A 21,957-nucleotide genomic window follows, 5' to 3' on the forward strand; every position below is an offset into this window, starting at 1 on the left:
TACTTTAGCTCTGCCTGTCTGTGTACACACTACTGCAAAGTGTCCTGTGCTACCACATTTCCTACATACGCATAGTATGTTCCTCTGGTCTTGCCATACAATTACAGGCCATGTGAGTGGAGAGCTTGGGACAATTACAGAAACTCAAAACGAAACATAGCACTGAAAAGTAATTAATATGAAACTATGGAGCGGGCCCTCTAGCACTTGAGGACCCCAAGACTAGCTTAAAGCGTCACTCTCAACAGCCTTCATGGCCTCTCTTCGGCCGCACTTCTGTCACCCCTGGAGTGCTTTTCACCCGCTTCGTGCAGTCATCAAATCACTGTCTCTTTATTTCTCCCGCTACGAGAATACCACAAACCTTCCAACCCACCAGCAATCACACAATACAGCAAATAGAGGGCTCTGGGCATGCGCAGTTCCGAGCGTTGACGCTGGTCACGTGACGGGGACGTCTCAGCAGGTCGCTTCCTGTGATGGGAACCAGTCGCTGCTCTGTGCTGTCAGATCCCAGGAAGCGGCGCGCGAGATGACGATGGCGGCGGCTGGCGGAGTCGGGAACAAGGCTTTCTCCTTCAAAGTGGTGCTGCTCGGGGAGGGCTGCGTGGGCAAAACCTCCTTAGTGCTGCGGTACTGCGAGAACAAGTTCAATGACAAGCACATCACCACACTGCAGGTGAGCTGAGCTGAGCGTGGGCCGTGCCCACTGGTGCGAAGGACTCCAGCTCCCCCCCGCCCCTCCTCTAGGGCTGTCAAAACAACTGAGTGCCCTTCCAGCCGTGGCCACTCAGACACTACTTGTTAAACTGTTACACCACTTCCGGTTCTTGTAAGACCTTCTGCCCTATTTACAAGTGCGGAGTATGTGTAATTAAGAGCGAGCACCTCTGGACAAGAGAGGAGGCTTATATTAATGCCAACTAGGGTGCGGTTACTAGGTATATATTGATTGTCCAATAAAAAGGTAATCTGTTTCTCTAGATAGAAGCTAAAGTGATTGAGGGCTGTCAAGTGAAGAGAAGGCCTTGTAGCTCCAGATGATGCGGAGTAAATCATTCGTGGGTATCAGTAAGTGTCACTTAAGGGTGACAACAGAGTTTGGTGTAATCGAAAGGGGAACGCGGTCATGTTTGCTGTAAAGGAGATTAGGCGAAGAACGAGATGCTGACATGTGTTTAGTATAAGACCATGGCGTTCTTCAAAGGGTGTATTAATCAGTGCTTGGAATGAGAAAAGTAAGTGCAGGTACTTCCCATCTCAGCGCACCGGTCTGCTACTGAGAAGTGCTGGTACTCTCTAAGTCAAAGTCTTGCACCCTTGCTGACAAGTTCATTTACTTTTTGTTTCCAATTAAGAAAAAGTTAAAGTACTCCGTACCAGACAATGCATGTCCATTTAAAAGCATTGATATTAATGATAATAGTGCTGGAAATGGAACGTATGGACTCCGTTAACCTCCTTTTTTAAGTTGAGTGACAGAAAAGAGGTAGGGAATGGGGAGGCTTAGCCTTTATGAAGTCAGTGTCGTGAGTAGAAGCAGAATAATATGGTCTTCCGGTGCATAAGCATTCTTTTTACAAACTCCGCCGTCCGAAGCATTAGACAAGGAAAAACATGAGTAATGTTGTTCTAGGTTACTTTGCCACTAACCGGGTGCAGTTTAATATATTTTAGGCAAATGATATTATAAAGAGATGTATGTGTATCCAGCACGTCTCGGTGTAATGTTGGTACGATGGTTTAGGTAGTGAAGGCATCCCTGCAGCTATTTCTTTGTAATCTCTGGTCAGACGTTTGAATCGTCATAAGAAGCTTAGAAGGTTAATGTACCTGCTGCAGAGTGTTGCGTGTAAGGTAAATCGCATAGTTGCTTTTTATGTAGCATAGCGTAGTGTGTTAATAATAAATATGTTTATTAAATGGCACAAAATAATTTTTTATTGTGTACAGGACTCCATAATTAGTAAATTAGCACTGGTTTGACCGTTTCACTGATAAATACATCGATCTACTTATCTTAAATGGTTACAGAGCTTGAGAAAGTCCAAAACACTTTCATATTGCCATTTAACTTTTGTTAATGTCGTTTTGCTTGCCCTGAATGGATACGTCTGGCGAGAAAACAGTGCCCGAAGAGCTAATTTCAAACTGCTCCACAATTAAAACTTTTGCTATTTGTTTATGAAGTGAAATACTTGTTTGTGGGCAGCGAGCTGGAGAGCAAGTAAGTCTTACATGCTCTCTCTAAGCCAGAGGTCTTCAAACTTTTTGATGCCGAGTCTCCCCTGTCAAAAATGTAGGCGTAAAGACCCCCTCCTGACAAAAATGTCTAGAACTTTGTCTTCCTCATCGTTGCCAACTATTGAAAACCATAAAGGCCCCCAATTCCAACAGCAAATCATGTTTACATTGAGGAAATAAATTAAACAGTGTTTAGCAAACCAAAGGTCAGTGAGCTTGGGGCGTGGTCAAAGGTGTGGCCAAAAACGAGCTTCATTTTTGAGGCTTTGGCGTAGGGCAGTGCCGCAAGTCTTCTTTCTCCGCTGCCCTATGCCTATGTGAAAGGACAGGAATGCACATTTATGAAATATGGTCCACTCCTGTCCTTTCCCCCTGCATTGGCGCACAAATTGTTGCCTAGCGCCAACATATGCAGAATTGTTTTCGTGCAGGAAGGGGCACCTTCCTGCACAAAAACAATACATGAAAAGAGGAAAAAACAAGGAGAAATTAAAACATTTCTCCTCGTTACGCTAGCTGTGGGGAGGCATAAGGTTTTGGTGCTGCCCCAGGTTTACTTGGTTTTGCAAATCTGGGATAGCGTCAAAATCCATGGGTGTTGCTTGGTAACACCCAACTTGACATTGAGCAAGGCAATGCAGCGACTTGTGCTGCTTTTTCTTACTCCATATTTATGAGGCAATCCAAAGCCACGCAAGGTGACTTTGCCTCAGCTCATAGATATGACTGAAATGCTTGTGTCGTTAAAGCTTCAAAAATAGTGATGCTCTGGTGGATCAAACTTCTCATAAATCAGGCCCAAAATATTTTTTTTGTTTTTTAGGTCTTTCATCACCGTGTAGCTACATGTAAAATAATGGGTAGCTTAAATTAAAAATAAATTTAAAAAGTTGTTACGCAGTGGGAAATGCACTATGTAGTACAATATGAAACCTCTATTATTTAATGCACTGCAGAGGTCTGTGTGAAACCAGAGAGCCACAGAATAAATTTGGTTGATGCATTGGAGAATAGTGACTTGTGTATTTTTAGTGCTATGAGGTCATAGCCTGTGACAGAAAGCACTGTGAATGTGTACATCATTATTTTATACTTGCATTACACACATTATAAGATAGACTGCTACAAACTGTGCAAATAGTTTTAGGATAAAATGGAGCTTTCAAAATGTAGATTTGAGTAATATCAGACCATAAGTAATGCTTTTTATTTTGCAAACCTGTCTCTAACCACCTCTTCAGGGGTACTAAGCGATATGTAAATACAGTTATTATTAAAAGCACGCAATTTGGATCCCAGTTTTTAACCTCAATGTAAAAAAAAAACCAAAAAACACATCTGTGCCATCACAATGCTTGGGGTGATTAGAGCAATTAAAGCCAGAACCCCTCCCAAGCATCCTTTACATTTGCAGATTAACTCCTAGTGCACATTTGCATTTCATTCAGGCAAACAGGCACTTTGACTTGAAGGCTTGTTTGAAGAATTGGTTTACCTGTCTGCTGGGCCTAATTGTTTTACAGCACATGATACTCAATTAACTTCAGATCAAGCATTTTAAGGATGGAATGAAGGGTCCGGGAGGTTGTATTTGTACAAAAGGAAGAGCACATGTTTTGTACTCCAGGCAGAAGTTAGACCTGGAAATGCACGACCCCTTCCTAGGACTCCACGTTCTCCCTGGAGCTTGCACCCCACAGATTGAAGACCTCTGCTCTAGGCTGATAATCACATACACACAAAACTATTAAAGAGTGTGAGCTTTGCCGCATATATCCCAGTGTTGACACGGTGCACTGGAACAATTCACTGGGACCAAATGCACTGGGGTTTGACTCAAGAAAACTTTTAAAATCAGAATCCATCTGATTTCCACTCTATTCCAATAGTGAATAACAGGACAAAATGTCATAAAAGTAACGGATGGAAGTCCACTGGATTGCTTTTAGTTCTTGTTACTAAGAAGTAGATAAAGAAAGAAGAGCATGTAAACATAGTTGACAAAATAATAAACATTTGAAGCTCTTTCCTCCTACCCTAATCTTGTAATTAGATTGGCTTTTAACGTTCTGTATTTTAATAGATCTTCTCTTGCAGATTTCTCCAGGTTCCACCTCCTTGGAAACGGAGGTGAAGGGAGATGAGGAAAATGAGTGAAATGCCTATTGTATTACTTCTGGCAATTAAACTCTTTACAGTTAAGCCTTTTGCCCAACTGAATAGCATCAGCATTATACTCGCATTAAAAAATAACGCACTAGTCCTACCACAGCTTTTCAAAGTTAAGTCATGAAGTGAAAAACAATGTTTCTAAACTTGCAAATAAGTTTTGTACTCAACTCCTTTCTTCTAGGTTTGCCGAATTAGTACCTTTTGGTGAGGAGAGGATGGGAGAAGAAAACAAACTCCACAGGATAGTGGCTTATTTATGGGTACAGATATGCTAACTATAGGAAGTTTAGTCATGGTGTATGTCTGTCTCTTTACTTTGCATTATGGGGTACTCGCACCACATCTCCTTAAATGTGGATAACACCATGTTGCTTGGCTTTACACTCACTCTCTCTGCTTCTTATGTTGCATTTGCTGGTAGGCCTTAGCACTCTTTAGTAAAACGTCAACACCCCATATAGACTGTTGCTTTCACCCTTTGGCAGGCTTACTAGCTTCAGTGGGGTCCTGGCCCCCATGCAGCAACTGCATGAAAAGGGCTGCTGTGCAAGTTTCTCCATTCTGTTAGCACAGTGGGAAGAACCAGACACCCTGCTGTCGGGATACCACTACCTTCTTTCTGTAAATGTCAATTTGACATCTCTAGACTAATCATGACTTTTCTTCCTCAGGCCTGCACCAGTGGATCTTCTCTGTAGTCCATTTGTGAGCCACCACAACTGTGCCAAATGCATCGTGTGCTAGAGCATTCAGAAGAGATGTCTAATTGGTGTCACTCACCTTATTGAATTGCCCTGTAGCTCTATTGTGCCATTAGAATTGTGCACCAAATATACGTAAATCAATTGTCGTTGAGCCTGAGCTTCTAGCTTGCTTCTATTCTGTAAAGTATCACAATCAACTCTAGACTTGCGTCGTTCTTACTGAATCTCGTTTATGAGTTGCTTGAGTCGCAATTGCAAGCTGAGATCAGAGCTCTTTTGTGCATATGACTCTTGCTTAGGGTGATTCACTTTGATTTTTTATAAATGAAAGGCGAAGTGAGTCTTCATGACAACATTGTCTCATTTGAGCTTGATGACTTTGATGGATGCTCACATGAGTGAGACGTACAAGCACAGTGAAGAGGGTTATGATGGAAATAGCAAGGTTAAGATGAAACGATTGCAGTAGCAAGGTCAACATGAAGGTGATGAGGATAAAGTGTGAAATGATGGTTGACATATGTAGAGACGATGATGATGGGAGGGCCAAGTGGTTGATGTTAGCAAAGTACAGTTGGAATGATGTTGACTGTGAATTTATACATGGGGATGACTAACGTAAACTGTGTCATGTGATAATGACAGCATCAAGTGAGGGATGACAATTATGTTGGGTCACGTGGGGTGTTATATTTTTGTGTGATGGAGAGCCATAGAGTGTTATGTCAAAGTTCTGATAACCGATTATGGACTAGGTCATGCTGGGGAAGATTATTGTGGTGGTTAGAAATGCTTGGTTTTATTATTAATTAGCAACCTAAATTGGTTATAATACCAACTATGGTAAATTAGGAGCTGGCAGTTGTGTGGATCGTATTGGGAAGAAATGACTAATGTCCCTCTGTGTTCTGGTTAGGGAACCTAATCAGGTAGTCATCCCAATGACTACATAAAACACCTTTAAGCCCGGCTGATGAAATGAGCACCAGGCCCTTTGTTGATATCCTTTTTTTTTTTTTTACCGTAATTTTAGAAAAGGGGTGACCAGATTTCTGTACAAGCGTCTGGAGGAGAATTCTCGTTTGGGCAGTCAACAGTCAGGGTTTCGACCACATAGCAGTATGGACCCTGCGTAGCTGGACATTTGTGAGAGTATGCTCTAGATGGAGGAGCAGCACTCTTAGTATTCTCTTCTGCGTTTGACATTGCGAAACAAACATTCAATCTGTAATTGTCACAGCTGTTACCATTTTACACGATCACAGTATATGTGGTTATACCAGAAACCACAATCTTTAGGGTTCAGTTGTTCATTGTACAATTCTCATGTATAATGTCATGGTCTCACAATAAATATTACGCGCATCAGACAACATCCCCATTTCATTAGTAATGTCATGTAGGACTCACTGTTATCCCATTTCTTCATTAGGTATCCCTTCAACAGGTCCATATATTTTTCTTAGTTCTTTGGGCTTCTTTCTCTTGTGTGTTCGCCCCCTTAAACTCTTCGCAGGCATACACTAGTCCTTTCCCTTCTCCTCCTCCACGCAACCCCATGGTTTAAGTCCAATCTATCCAACTGAACCACACTATTGCCTAAGTCATAGTGTTCACTCCTGTGTTGGCACTGATGTATGGAATCAGCAGATTTAGTGAGTCATATAGCAGCTGGACTTTGGATAGTTCAATTATCAATCTCCCCAAGGAAGAGATTTTGGCCTTATGAGTTATGCTAACATTATATCTGCCTATTCTCTTCATTACAGTCTTGGCTGTCTGAAGAGCACGGAGTCACTGTTGCTCAAGCAATTCTGGGCTTAGGATTGGACTACTGTGGTACTATCTGGGTAGGCATCTTCAATTATATTATAAGTCGACCATAGAGGTCTCAGAGCTTTATGACTAGGGTAGCAGCCTATTTCAGCTGTCACGATCGTTTGATTTCAACTCTGCAGAAGCAGATTGGCTTCTATTAGCCAACAAATTATATTACAAGCCTAAATTGTGAATTAACATTATGTCCTCCAGGACAGCCTTAACAGCCGGTGAACCAGGTATGAACTCCGTGTTCCTAGTAGAACAGTGAGATTCCCAGGAAATGGTTATTATACATGCTGCTTACCTTGTAGGGAAACTACAAAATGTCATATAGATGCTCCAGTTCAAGAGTGTGCTGAAAACACATCTTTACTATTCCCTTACTGCTGGTCAGTGGGCCAGCATTGCTTCAATCTTTTGTTGTAAGTAGTGTTTGTATACCCACGGATTTTGGTGCCTTACATTTGCTAGTTAACTTGACTTGTGGATGACTGTGGAAGCAGAGCTGGGAATAACGAGTGTGCATGAAATAAAAAGGCAAATGTCCCGTTGTCCTGGACATAGAGAAAAAAAAATAGTAAGGTACAACTTAAGCAGAAATGGGGATCATGTTCGGTATGGAAGAGTCTCGACAGTACCCAATCACGAATCTGAGAGACACAACATCTTGCTTTTGCATTCGCCCATTTCCACCACTTGCTTCTCTTAAATAACACACGGTGTATCACTGGAAAAGATCTAGACGAAATAGCATTTAAAAGTGATACAGACCAGCTTTTTAGGATTGGACTGTTTCTACAATTAGTAAAATGATTGTAACATGTAACCCTAACCTATTTGCAATTCAGATTTGTTTCCAAGTTTTTTTAAATAGATAAGGCAGTCAGTCTGAACTAAGTTGGTGGGGTGGAACATGGTGACATACTGTCACTTTTAGGAGTGTCTAAAAAGGTTTTTATGTGCACTGTTTTTAAAATGTATTTTTTGTTATACCTAAAATAGGGGTTCTCAGTGGACTAAAGAACTAAAAGAGGTCCCAAAACTATTACTGTACATGTTGCTGGTACATTACAGAGCATTACAACAGAATATCTATTGACTGCAGGTCTGCATGTTTTTACTGCGTTGTATTTTTGAGAGGTTCTATTTGGAATAGATTTACTGGGTTAATAAAATTAGTCTAGTACAACCTTTTTTTTATGTGCACCAATTCGACGGGGGGCATTCCTGAAACCAATCGCTAGGCATCACAAGATTCGTTTGACAGTAAACGGGAGTGTTCTCGTTCAGTCAATGAATCTTTGTTTAACAGCTCTGTAACACGAAAACAATTACCTTGGTGGAGTAGCTACATTTTCGTGTTCAAAATATATTATTATACTTGTTTGCTTTACCAACAAAAACGTATTGGCATTGTACAAGCTCAAATATACAACTCTTTGAATACCTTCACCACCATATTCATTATTGGGAGTCGGTTGTACAAAAGTAGAGAGGCAGATAAAAAGAAGCACAGATGTGCGTGTTTTGCACATAACATGTGACCCTGCCTCCACGTCATATTTTATCCCTTGTGACTGGCCTGTTTTTTTTAGAATACTGACAATGGCAAACATGATAGTGGGCTGTGAAAAAGGCTGGCATTCCTTACATGTAGCAGAGTACGTAAAGGGTAAGAGGCAGACTGCAAGAGGTCAAGTTTTGTGGGACCTGCTGGATCAAGATACATTTTATTGCTATTTTTTTGTTTTTTGTAGTGGCTTTACTGTAGTCAAGCTCCGAGTTGATGGCTATGATTACAATAGCACCACGTAATATGGATTTCTAAAACCCCAACCAATTTGTTATCTTCTCTAATGGAGTGTACACGTACTTTTTACTCCGTTTCTTAATTAACTCTTATCTTAAAGTTTTATGTCTTTGTCCCTATATATCTTTTGTTTTTACTTTTCACAGGTCATTGTTACTACCTTATGTACAAAATACGAAAGCTAAAATCTATGCTGGATTCAGTAAACTAAACTTCACTTTACAGTTGTTGTCTTATTGCTGTATTGGCTTTCCACAAAACAAGCACTGGCAAAGTCAGAAGATCACATCTTTGCGACTTATTGGCTTGGCCAATAGTTTTTAACCATGTTGCACAGCATCTGCTGTGCAGCATAGCTAAGGTGAAAAAAAAAGGAAAATGTTGCCCCTTTAGTTAACATATTGCAGTAAATGTACGCACTACAGATACAAGAAACACCTTTGCTTAATTAACACTTTATCAAGAGGGTAAGATATTTAAGTATAAAATAATTTGAAACTATTTTGATGTATCAGACCTTTCTTGAGTCGGGCTTGATTTTCGGCATCATTCCTCAGTGTTTGTAATCATCCGACTTCTGCTCCAATTGTAACCTTTTTATGTACTCTCTGCAGAACTTGTGAGATTTTCAGGCTCTGAATAGGATTTGAAGAATGTTCTTACCTACCCCTATGAAATTACTGCCCTGAAGTTCATTCCCTAAAAGCTGTTATCCCAATTTACTGTAATGTGTCCTGCTGTTGTCTGATGAGGTGTTGCATAGGAATTATTAGGACCCTTTTGTTGAGAAAATAAATATCTTGCTATTCTCTACTATTTAAATTCCACAAGCTTTTACAAAGGCAAGAAACGCTCATTCGCAGAAATGAGATATTGGACTGTGACATTACTGAAGCAACCCATTTGAATAAATCTTTCTGCAGTCCTTAAGTAGATACATCATTCGTTACATATTCTTCTTGTAGAATCCTGTTAGGATCCTAGCATCGGGCTTCCCTTCTTTGATAAGAATATATAGAAGTTTGTTGACTCTAATATGGAACTTAGCCTAGCATTGTAAGCACTACATTATTCCATCAAAAAGATCCCAGCAAGCTGAAGTATCAGTTTCTACCAAAGCATGCTTTTTAGGACCATTCTTGATACCTTCCACAACCTGAACACCTCCTTTCCTCATCATCATGACGTTAAGCTGCTATAACTGCTTCAGGCATTGGCACTACAAATAAGGACTACTGGCAAGAAGCCCTAGACTTTGGGGTCCGAAGGTTGGATGTTAAGTATTTCTATACACCCATTTGGATTAACTAGAGCTGCTGTCAAAGATGAATACCATCAATTAGGAGATTTAATGAAGTTGAGGAGGTGACTACACTGAATGGCCACAGCTTAGTGACATTCCTGAAGATGTTAAAGAGAACCATTGACTTGAAAATATCACCAGGAGCTTTGTGGCTAATTTTCTTCCTGGTGAACTGGACACTAAGATGCACTGGTCATCTCCCTTCTTGGTTGTGTCTGGCACCCTCTAAGAATAAGGTGTTTGTTACAGCTCGGAAAAAGATAGCCAAGTCATTTTGAGGGATACACATACTGTTGTTTTAATTGAATATCGGGATCCCAACACTTCATTATAACCCATCTCTACACTAACTCATTCAATGCTAATGTGAATGTTAATAAAAATGCATTCAAACTTAAACAACTCATAAGTGAGAGACGAAGGTGTACCACAAGTGTTTGAATTTGGGTCCTCTCTCTTTTTTTTTTTACCACCTCAGAAATTTTTATTTGTAAGTAGGAGGGAATAATCTTGGGTTCTTAAATTATTCAGCAAAAGAACAGATTGGCTATGTTTAGAAACAAATTTGACAGTCATTAAGGATTCATCTCAGTTGTGGTATGTCACTCAAGATTATGTGCTTTCATTAAACTAATTCCATGTCCTTTTTGTTGACTCAACAGAATTATTCTTCCAGCAGAAAATGATAGATTGTAGAACTCATTTGAGAGTGTCTGATTTTAAAGGGCAGACTGAAAGGTCATGTAATATTTCTTCTGAATGAAGAGTTAATAAGACGAACCTCCAATGATTCGAAGAATAATATACATGGGCCGCTTTCTATTGGCAAGAATGAAGTACAGCTTCTGCTGCAGACTGTCTATAAAATCAAAGAAGACCTATTATTATTATTCAGATCAGTACCACACAATTCCTCAACATAAACTGAGGGAGCCAGGAATAAAGTTATCCTCTGTCAGCTCTATAACCTAACTTGTTTTTTAGGTTTCGCCTGGCGTTGCAGCTCACATGCGCTGCTCGCTCTGCGAGGGCTTCTTGGAATCAATACGGTTTCAGAAGTCGAGTTTGCGCTCCGTCCCTAATTTCCATTGGCGTGCGTCATTTGGTGTCTTTAATTATGCTAAACGGAGTGTGATGATTGTCCTGGAGGCTTTTTAGTCCCTCCTGGTTACCACCCTGTCCTCTTTTGGCACGCCCGCCCGGACTGGATCTTTAACTATTGTGTACCGTTTAACTTATTTTAATTATACGATACGCTTGGGGCTTGGGCTGATATGTACGCACAGAAGTCAAGGACATGCACTTGGAGCTTATGCCGATTGTTATGTGGGTTGGCTTTGCCAGAATTGAAACCCGCAACACGGCCGTTCTCTAGCGTGAATAAATACGTCCTCGAGTTTTATAACTCACTAGCCCGCCTTTCCTTTTGTTGTGCACGTTTTGTGTGTGAGTGTGCCCCAAACCATTCGTGCCCGGAGGCTGCTCTGGAGAGCCCAGTGCGCCCGCCGGCGGTAAGTGCTGCCTGCCTGCATGCCTCGTCTCTGCTGTGCTGTGTCGGCTTTCCGACTAATTCTGTGTAATTTTTCAATATCGGAGCACCATTATATTTTATGTTTTTAATAGGCAGCGCAGCACATACACCATGCAGTGCTGCTTACTAAAAGCATAAAGTATTACAAAAATAAAGTTTAACGCGCCGCGCCTTTCTCTTACACGGCGCCGCTCACCAAACTCCTTTTGGGCTCTCTGCAAGCCCCGCCTAACCTCACTCCAAACAAAGGTGCTGCTCGTCAAACTTTACTTTTTCAGAAAATTTTATTCTTTTAATAAGCAGCGCTGCACAGGCACCATGCTGCCTGCTTACTTAAAGTATAAAATATTGAAAAAAAATTGGTGAGCCGCGCCTATTTCTTTAGCAGGCGATCGGGACGGGACAGCAGAGCAGCGTTAGCAGGGCGGGGTTGGAGGGGGCTCGGAAGGGGAGGCAAGGGCTGGGTTGGGTCGGAGCCGAAGACATGAGTAGTTACTACATGGGGAATGCATGATGCTGCTTCAGTTGTATTTTTGCACTTAGTCACACACGTTGTTAAATGATCAATGTATACCGCTTATTATTGTGTGTCTGCGGTTGCTTCACCCACTGTGGTTTTGGCGCACAGTACTCTATTTTTATAATATTTTATGCTTTCTGTTTCTATCCAAGCAAACACAACAAACCGCCTTTTTACCAGTACCACTTAGTTTAGTTACTTACTGCCTGTCCCTTTATTTCTCTGCAGTCGGAGAGAGTGTGTATGTGTTAAAACAAAATGTGCACTTGCCAGGGAAGGTCAAAAATCACTAGAGACAAATAGAATGCAGTGCGGTTTCGTGCAGTTTTTAAAGAGGAATCTGCATATTTAAATTAATTGAACACATCATGGACGGTGTCTGCCACCTATAACGTCCGTATCCTTTTCCCCCCAACCACCCCTCCATGCAGCTCTTGGGTGGGCAAAACTGCGCTCGGAGTCGTGTGTTTAAGTAATTGAGGTATTCAGGATATTTATAGCTGTTTTGACAACCCCAAAGAGGCCCCCTTCTCTCTCTCTCCCCCTCGAAAAGTTGTCCTACAGCCGTGCCGGACCTGTGAAGTGCCTGTCGGTTTGCCACACTGCGATGAAGGGGCCTCTCTGCTCTCCAACTTGCTTTATGTTTTGCTTCCGAATAAGGGGTGAATATTCCTCTGCAGCTATAGAGCCCCCGTATTCTTCCCCTGGGATGGATTTGCAATTCATATTGCGCCAAAATGGATAAGGCGTCGCAGGCCGTGTTTAATGGACATATCACCCCTCTAATTGATCGCTTTGTGCGAGGCTGCCTTTGAGAGCCCCAAACCCCCTTGGCCACCCCCGCGGAGAGCCCCAAGCCTCTGTGCTGAGGAAGGGTCCGATCACTTTCAGCCTGAATGGAGCATGATGGGGGGCCTGGGTGGTGAGGGGCAACAACACTCGGGGAATTCTCAGATTACAGGTATTGGCACACATTTTGTTTACACTTTTGGTCCTCCCGTCGGTCCCCAGAACGGGATTTTGGATTTCCAATGAGGCCTTTTCTGTGACTGTGCAGTAACAGATCTGTGCGCTTTAACTACAATGGCCGACCGGGCACATAACAACACACCCAGCCAGCCACATAACACCGTGCCTGCCAGCAGCGCCAGCGAGAACCCTCCCTTGTAGAAGAATACCTTTTTGAACTCCTTCCATTGATAATGTCTTGCAAGCGTGATGCCATATAATTTTCTCTTTTTGCCATGTTTGATATGGATGCCATTTGCTTTAATGTTATACTTACCGTACTAATACAATGCCAATAGCTCAAACTCGTATAAATGCAATTCAATAGGTCTGGCATTTACAAGGTTTGAAGCTACTGGCATTGTAAATGACAATGCCTTTTATTTATGTTTAAAAAAAAAAACAAAAAAAAAACATTGTCATTTACAATGTCAATTGCTCAAAATAATGTAAATGCGAGACCTATTGCATTGGAAATGCTTGTTTATATATCCCATTAGATTAAGTCTAACAAATCAATTTATCGAAACAGAAGCTGTTAAATAAAAACACCAACTTTCATCGGTCCCTTCAATCAAATTTCAACTAGTTGTCTGAGATGAATGAATGAACAAATCGGAAATCTCTTGTACACCCAGTGCCTCCTGCTGATTGTCCACAGTTATTTTACTGTTGTGTTTACAATGGTCGTTAGTGTAGTCTCTATCTGTTTACAGCAGGGTTTTGTTTTTTTCTACCCATCTAACCCTCTCCTCAATGTTTTCAGTTTTTTGCAGAAAAGGTTTGTATTATTTTAATCTTAGCTGATCAGTTCTTCTATCTTTCTTCCTTGTGTTTGGCATCACCCAACAGTTTACATAGTGTCACGTGGTGTTTCTACCAACACAGCTTGGTTGGTCAATATTCTTTGCACAACGTAATACATTACAAGATCTATGGAATGTAGTGCATGTACAACTCTCTAGATATAAATGAGGAAGAATGCATTGTATTCTCACTGTGTATTGAGAAGTCCTTTTACACAATGTGATGACAAATTGTTTCAGGCTTTTCATGTACAACTTTGTTCCTACCAATTTGAGTTGGATATAGCTATATTGTACTAAATAGTCTGCAACTGTTAGAACAGGCACTGGTCAGGGTTTCCCCTGCCACCCTTTTTGTTGGCTCTAGGGATGGGACGTTTATTTGGACAGTATGTCAAGGATATGGCTACAGCATTGAGGAATTCAGATGGGTACCACTATGCATATGGCCTTCCAATAGGCAGATGGCTCCTTGGTGTTTCTTGGAGAACCCACCACATCTGTGGAATGCCCTACGTAAATTCGGATGTCTCTCTGAACGCCACACTAATTGGTCGAAATCTAGCTTATTTCGATTAGAATTGTGGGTGCCAATGAAGATTCCCTTCTTCCAAGCAATTGGTAACCAATGGGAAATCACAGTTTTTAAATACTTGTGTATTTGAGTGACTCACAATTGTGATATTAAGGTGTCCATTGTTCACATACTGGAAGGTGTTTCCTCTGTATGATACAGCGAGTAGAACTGCTCAAAATTGTGGTGCTACCCAGGTGATTATGAGATTTCCAGGAGAAAATTCTGCTTCATCCCCATAGGCTTTTTCCATGAATTTGACATGGTTGTGACATATCTTATAAGGAGAGATGCTCCCCACAGAATAAGGTTTGCTATCTTAAATTGTCTTATGAATATGGAGGGCTAGCTGCGATAGATATGAAATATTATTACATGGCTGCTCATCTGCAACAACTTCCTGACTCTGCATACAGCCTAATAGGAAATAGATACTATAAGAGGGATTTCTATGTGTACCTGGCCTCTGTGTCCGACAAGGGAGTATCATATCAAGTGTCATTAATGTTGCAGATTTGGGATAGGATGTGCCAGACAATTCTAGAAAAAAACACCCTTGTGGGGACATGCAGGTAATATCCTGAGATTAATCCAAAAACCTGGTTAAACAAAGGTTATGTGAATATGGTTGGTGTATATCAATATAAAATGCTATTCATAATCAAAAAGCCAAGGGCACAATTTGGTGTGAGAGCAGGACATTTCCTGCTGTATTTCACATTGCCAAAAAAAAACTTGTACGACTTGGGATGTTTTCGCAGGCAGGTCCCCGAAACCTAAATACACTCTTGAAAGTCATAGAACTGGCACTGTATAGCAACCTATTGTCTGCTATATACAGGGCCATCTGCATGGCTCGTTCGCGGCAACAACTCTGTGTGCTAGTGATAAATAGAGTCGGGACTAAAGAGGACAACTTGTAGACACTGTATCCAAAAAATAGCTTTAGAATATATTAAAATGTTTTCAAGTAATGCTCAATTTTGCCTAATACACGTTACATATCTTTACAGAACTTACCATACAACTGTTATTCCACAAAAAATATTACCAGCTCTCTAGGGGAATGTATTGAATACCAATATGATATTGAATCATATGATTTTGGCATGCGCAGTAGTCCAATGTTTTTGGGAGTGTTGATGGTTTTCCTTAAACTAATGTTTGTGAGGGTCATGATGAATAATAAATATTGTGGACTAGGCTTACACACATATCACAAACAAAAGTTCATGCAATAACGAATGGTGTCCCTCTGCAGGACAATGGAAAAATAACCAATGTCATTCATTGGTAACAAGGTAGAGGTCCTGTTTTTGCCAAGTGGTATAATTATATACGTGAATTGCTGCTGGATGAGGATAAGCGTATGTATACTGTGATCATTAATACCAAACTGGAAAGAGACTTGAATAGTTGGTGAGAAATTCTGGCAAGTCTACAAGATCACATAATCAAACTCCAAGATACTACTTACCTACACACCACGTAGTTAATGTACTCCTTATTCCCTGGTAAGACAGGGTCATGGAAATGTTATTGTGTACGTGATTTCTGTGGATTCTACCTTTCTGCACTGACCGTTGATTAATTTTGTATATACCAGCCAGGTGTATTATTCATGTAAAATACCCATGAAAAAGGAATAAATTGGTATGTGGCCACTATAGCTTGCTAGAAGTTTGATTGTGGGAATATTCTGAGACCTCTAAATGCATTTTTCCTGGCATTAAATATTGTTTAGTCCATTTTATCGTTTGAGATTCAGTGGTACAACAGCAATCTGCCCTATGTTTCTTGACCTGTTGCTCACATGAATTATTTTCCTTTTCTTTAGGCATCCTTTCTAACAAAAAAGTTAAACATTGGAGGAAAAAGAGTGAACCTTGCAATATGGGTATGTCTTTTCTATTAATCTATTTCATTGGGTTTCTCTGATACAGATTGTTGGATTCGAAAAACAAAGTGCTTAATTTTCTTGCAGATGAAGTTGAGATCCATATTGATCATTTTGATTGGTATCATTTTGCACCACGGTATATTCATTAATATTTGAGAACAGCTGGCATGTAGAGAGTTAAAACGAATTAAAACAAGTAGTTCTACTGGTTGAAGTGTCACATAAAGGCCAATGTCTCAGTTTAAGATAATTATCTTGCAAGCAGTTAGGACTGATGTCCATCCTGAAGGACTCAACAGTGTCATGTGGACTGTCATCTGGTAGCTCTACTGAATAAGCATAGCCCTGGAAAATGTTGAGGAGAGATTTGTTTTTTAATGCACATAAACCTATTTCTTTCTTTTTTTTTATTAGTAAAAAGGTAGTCCATCAAACCTCTAATCTGATTCTAATAGAGGTAGCTACATTGGAAGCTGCCAAAGACTTTCGTTGTTTATTTCTTAAAATAGAAGCAAATGGAAATATAGGTAGAGACAAAAAGCTGCACTATATCTACAAATCTCCATCTCATCTTACAAATGTGCATTGCTGTTGCAGTTGATTGTAAGTTAATTTTTACTCTATGAAATTAGAATCTATTTATGCTGGACTCTATCTGTTTTCTTGTTTTTGGTATAAGACATTCTTATTTTTCTTTATCTTTAGAATACTTTAAGCGTTGGTTGAGTTTTTAAGCTTACTTTTAGATTAACTTTATTTCCTGTATAATAAATCGCCTTTGCTATTTATGTAGTGGAAAAATACATTTGAGAAGGATCTCAGAGTTCTGTATCTCCTGTACTTTCCTAATAGCTTTACTTTTGAGGAATGTCCAGTTTGCTATAAAGTGCCATGAGGTCTTTTGATTAGCTTTAACCTGCATAGACACAAAGCTTTCAGCGACCACCTTTGATGCCTCCTTCTTCCCCTTTCCCTAAACCTTAACTTTGGAGAGTTAAAGCGAAAGAATTTGCATTACCACCGTTTCAAATCATCTAGAGCAGGTGTCTCCAACCAGTTGATCACAAACTACCAGTAGCTCACAGGTGCCTTCAGAGTAATTCACAGCCTTAAGTTCATTTTTAAATAAGCACAGGGTCACATTTTCCTTTCAAAATTAATTCTGTGTTTATTTTGTTGGAGTCAGATTTATGACCCAGGGCACATAGGTGAAGTACTGAAGCACTGAGGTATTTAAATCTTAAATAAATGTCTTTGCCAAGTCCATATTGGAGCATGAGAACAAACTGATGTTTCTAAATGCTTTGAAATGTGAGAAAATTAAGAGTTAACTTAAAGGTTAAGTTACCTCTTCATTTAAAAAAAACAAATTGATACTCCACTTTTTTGGGTTTTTCAAGCAAACAAAAATTCACAACAGTTCATGGTGATGGGCCCCCTCTGTTTTCATTTTAATTTTATCGCATTTCAAAGAGTTGGATGTACAAACAGCTCTTGCTCCCAGTGTGCCATATTTATTGCCGATAAATACTGCCATTATTTTGAAATGGGAGCAATTTTAACTGGATACAAATATTTCTATGAAACATTCAGTCAATGTTTTTACCCACTTTAAAATAAGCCAATTATGTCTTAACTTATTAACATCACTTTAAATTCCTTCCATTTAAACAAATGGCTGTATTTTTCTGTTATAATTATGACACCATGTCTACAGGCTACTGGTTGCAAGATGCCTGCTGTTTGTAAACGCAACAATTTGAAATGGGTGAAAATTGAAATGAGTTTTATGGGATCCATATAAGCGAAAAGTTTACTCTTCAGTTGAATTTCCAGCCCATTTCAAAGTATTGCATTTACACACAGCAGGCATCTTCCTCCCATTGGCTGATAGACACAGTGTCATATTTATAACTGAAAAAAGCAATTTCTTTAAATAGGAGAAATTTAAAGTGCAGAAAAATGTTCCATATTAGGAAAATGTTTTGTAGAGCATTTTTCTGCACTTTAAATGTCTCCCTTAAAAAAAAACTGTTATGTTTGTGTTATACATGTAAAAGTGCTACTTATGGTGAAAGTATGTCCTGTCTCACAAGTATGTACAACACAGGCTCTCGTTCACCCATTCATACAAACACATATTCATACATCTCCAAAGACGGCGTTCTCACTGACACCTGATAGCCCTGTCATAGTGCCCCTTGTAAAAATATTTTGTTCAAACCCTAGTCTTTGGTTCTATGGACAATAGGCTTAGATTAGGTGAAACTGGGCATGTGGGTGTCTGGTAACATTGTGTGAGTGGCTTGACCATCATTACCTCACAATGATTTTCACTGATCAGAAGTAGCTCTCACCTCAGAAAAAGGTTGGAAACCCCAGATATAGAGGCAGATGCAACCCAATCGGAGGCCTTTCAAGTATTAACCATCATGACGAGCGTTTACAAAAAAAAAAAACGCTGCCCTTGCAAGAACATGGATTTTACCAATGTTGTTGTCCAGCAGATCCATGTTCTTCTTTCCTGCAATATCGATCACAAGCCCTTAAAGTTGATGTAAAGCTGGTCATTGCATTTTTCAAAAGACAACACTACTTGATTTGTCGCAGGAAGTGATTCACCAAGATCTGTTTACATTTACTTCTGTGTCGATTCATCCAATACTAAACTGTATTCCACCTCAATAGGAAACACTTGGAAGGGCAGGCTTTGATAACCACCCAAAGCAGAGCTCATATTGGAGAAGAACTTTAGAACCAACAGGAATATTGTGCTTTTATTTCTCCAACTGAAATAAATGTTATGGGAATACCTTGTGGACAATAGAACAGGCTTTACAATAGTTTCTTGAGGAAAGTGCTATCAAATTGAACCTCTTCTGTGATGCTCCACAAGCCTAATCTGCCATGAGATTTGTGACTTATGAGCATATTTGCTGCAAAGTCACTGGTACCATTCGTTATGGTATCCAACCAGTTTATCGGTGCCACAGTAGATGTTGTTGTGAATCCATCGTTTTCAGCTTCTGTGGCTGAGGCCAATAGACCTGAACCAAATATTAATAATCTGTTTTGTTTTTGTTGAAAATCACTCCCTATGGGATGGTGTCTAAAGAGACACAATGAAAGTAAATAACAATACTGTTAAAAATAATTGGATATTACCTATACATTATTATTTGATAGTACACACTTAGATTAAATAATATTCTAGGCATCACTGAAGGGCACCCAAAATATGCTACCACCATTCATGTATTCTTCAGCTTTACAGGCACCAGGAACACCTTAAATCTCATTTCCATCAGAAAAGCCTACTGATAGGATGATGAGTGCAGCAACCAACCTTGGCAGGGAAACCATGTTGGTGTCGACACAGGTCAAGTGGAATGGGATTCACACTCCACTTATACTCAAGCATTTTGTGCACGATTCGGGTACAGGTTGTCAATTACATCATAGCCACTTGTCATTGTATGTTGTGGTTTGATATCACTGGTCTTCCTCTTCGAATTTGGGGCCCTCTGTAAGGCTTTTGGGTGGTGGTGAAACATGGGCGAGATAGAAAAAGCAAATGTGTCCTAGAGTGCTCTCCGTTTCCTTTTCTAAGATGCGGCTACTACCTCTCCTTTTTATAGCTCCAGTATGAGGATAACCCTTGACCCCAGGCCATAATGTTACAGGAAAGCTTTACTTCAACCACACTCCTCTCCTTTGATGAATAATGCGAATATAACTTTGGAATCCTTTCCCCTTTAAAAAGCTGATGTGGTACCGCTTAGGACTTCATCTGCCTCAACTTATTTCAGTATGCACTAGTCCGTTGGAAAATGAGTGAGAACAAAGAAGGTGATGCTAGCAAAGGTGGCGATTTTACAGTCCAGTTCATGCAGGGCCCTTCGAATTCTGTTGAGCACCTGAGCCCCGGTCACAGAGCAAATGGACAATTATCGGAGTACCAAAAAAAACAACTAAAGATAAATGATTAATATCTTTTTATGATGAGTGACTGGGCTCTGTTCTATCTTCTGTCTCCAACCGTAGAACCCCAAAAGCTCTCTTTTCAAAATAAAAAATAGGTGCTGAGCAACCACCCTTTTCTCATGAGCAAAAGCTTTTCTCTACTCTTGAATATTTGACTGGTCGAAGACATTTAGTTAAGTTTCCCCACCTTTATTTTCCTCTCTGTTGACGAAAGGATTGTCCTGCTGATACTGGTGTTACCAGTGGTGGTTCACCCATCTCCCTCAACTGTTAGAACACAGGAGACTGCATACAGTTTAAACCTTTTATTTACAGCACAACCACTGAAAGTGCCATTGGCATCCTACTTTCTGAATTCCTTCAACATGGATAGTTAAACCTGGCACCAGACTGCATGGCTATTGTAATGGAAGATCAGATGCTTTTTGTTATAGCATCACATTCATTCAGAAAAAAAGTGTTTTACTTTTGTTGTGTGGGGAACTCCACTGACTACTTTGTTTTTGAAAGAAACAGCATTTCCTTTTTCCCGTATTTGGGAAAGCCTAGCTTAAAGTTCTGTTTAACAAACAATTGTGTAGCAGCTGTTACAGCTTACTGAAGGAACCTTTATGGAATTTGTATTTACTTTACAGTAACAAAACGTTTTTCTGAACCAAAATCTTATGTCTGCTTAGGAATTTAACATTGTTCTGTCTCGATCAATGGGTTTGTTCTATGAGCCCTTGCATACTCAATGTTGCAGGATAAATATTTGAAAATTACTTTTGTAATTGCTATCTGCACACAGCGTTAGCGGGAGCCAGTCCCGTTCTTCTGTGAGTCTTTTGTGTATTCTAATGGAGCTAGATCTTTAAAATAAACCATTCAGCTTTTTTTCTTAGTGTTACATTATTTGGATGTGAATCAGTGTTCCCTACCTTATACCAGACTCTTGTGCCTTTGGGAGGAAGGTAGGCTCCTACCCTACCTCCATTATTGTTACACATATGCAGGGCCCTAAATGGAATATTCGTCTTTGCAGGGCACTGTTGAAACACATTCAGAGGACATTGATGTAGGCCAGTATGCTTGTTCTACCCAAACCGTAAATAAACTCTGTTCTCACATTTCTCTCAGACCAATCATCCCACTTATCATTGAGGCAAAAAAGAATTAAGGCACTTGCAAAACATTTCCATGAGGCTCTGACATGATTAGTACATCCATTCTAGTCAGGAGTTGTCTGAAACTGGCTTGTAATAACACACTTCATCTTATTTCAAGGGAATTTCATACACTGTGTGTATCCTGTCCCTCATGGAAAGTATGTGATCAAGGAACCTGCCTAGATAAACATCTGAGTTCTTCAAGGGAAACATTGGTAGCGGACCCTTCAGCACCTTTGACTCTTATGAAAAGGTGCACTTGGTTACTTGACTCGGATAGGAAAGGCTGAACAGGATGGCTACGTTTGTAAATAGTTTTAAGGAAACTCACCAGACATTTGGAATCGCTTTAACAAGTTTTGCGGAGAACTATTTCTACCCTATGTGGCTTATTCAACAGTTTTTTGTGCCAGTAACAATTATTCGAAACAC

General features: G+C 40.1%; 1 protein-coding gene across 1 annotated transcript in view; it reads left to right on the top strand.

Moving 5' to 3' along the window:
• Positions 1-427: 427 nt before the first annotated feature.
• Positions 428-21,957, top strand: part of RAB21 (RAB21, member RAS oncogene family) — a 160,045-nt gene continuing 138,515 nt past the window's right edge. The window contains exons 1-2 of the mRNA XM_078678257.1: positions 428-679; positions 16,331-16,390. Coding sequence (XP_078534383.1) covers positions 533-679; positions 16,331-16,390 — 207 coding nt within the window. The 5' untranslated portion in view covers positions 428-532. The remainder of the gene's footprint in view (positions 680-16,330; positions 16,391-21,957) is intronic.

Source organism: Lissotriton helveticus, chromosome 1_1 (genome assembly GCF_964261635.1).
Source record: "Lissotriton helveticus chromosome 1_1, aLisHel1.1, whole genome shotgun sequence".
Taxonomy (NCBI): domain Eukaryota; kingdom Metazoa; phylum Chordata; class Amphibia; order Caudata; family Salamandridae; genus Lissotriton; species Lissotriton helveticus.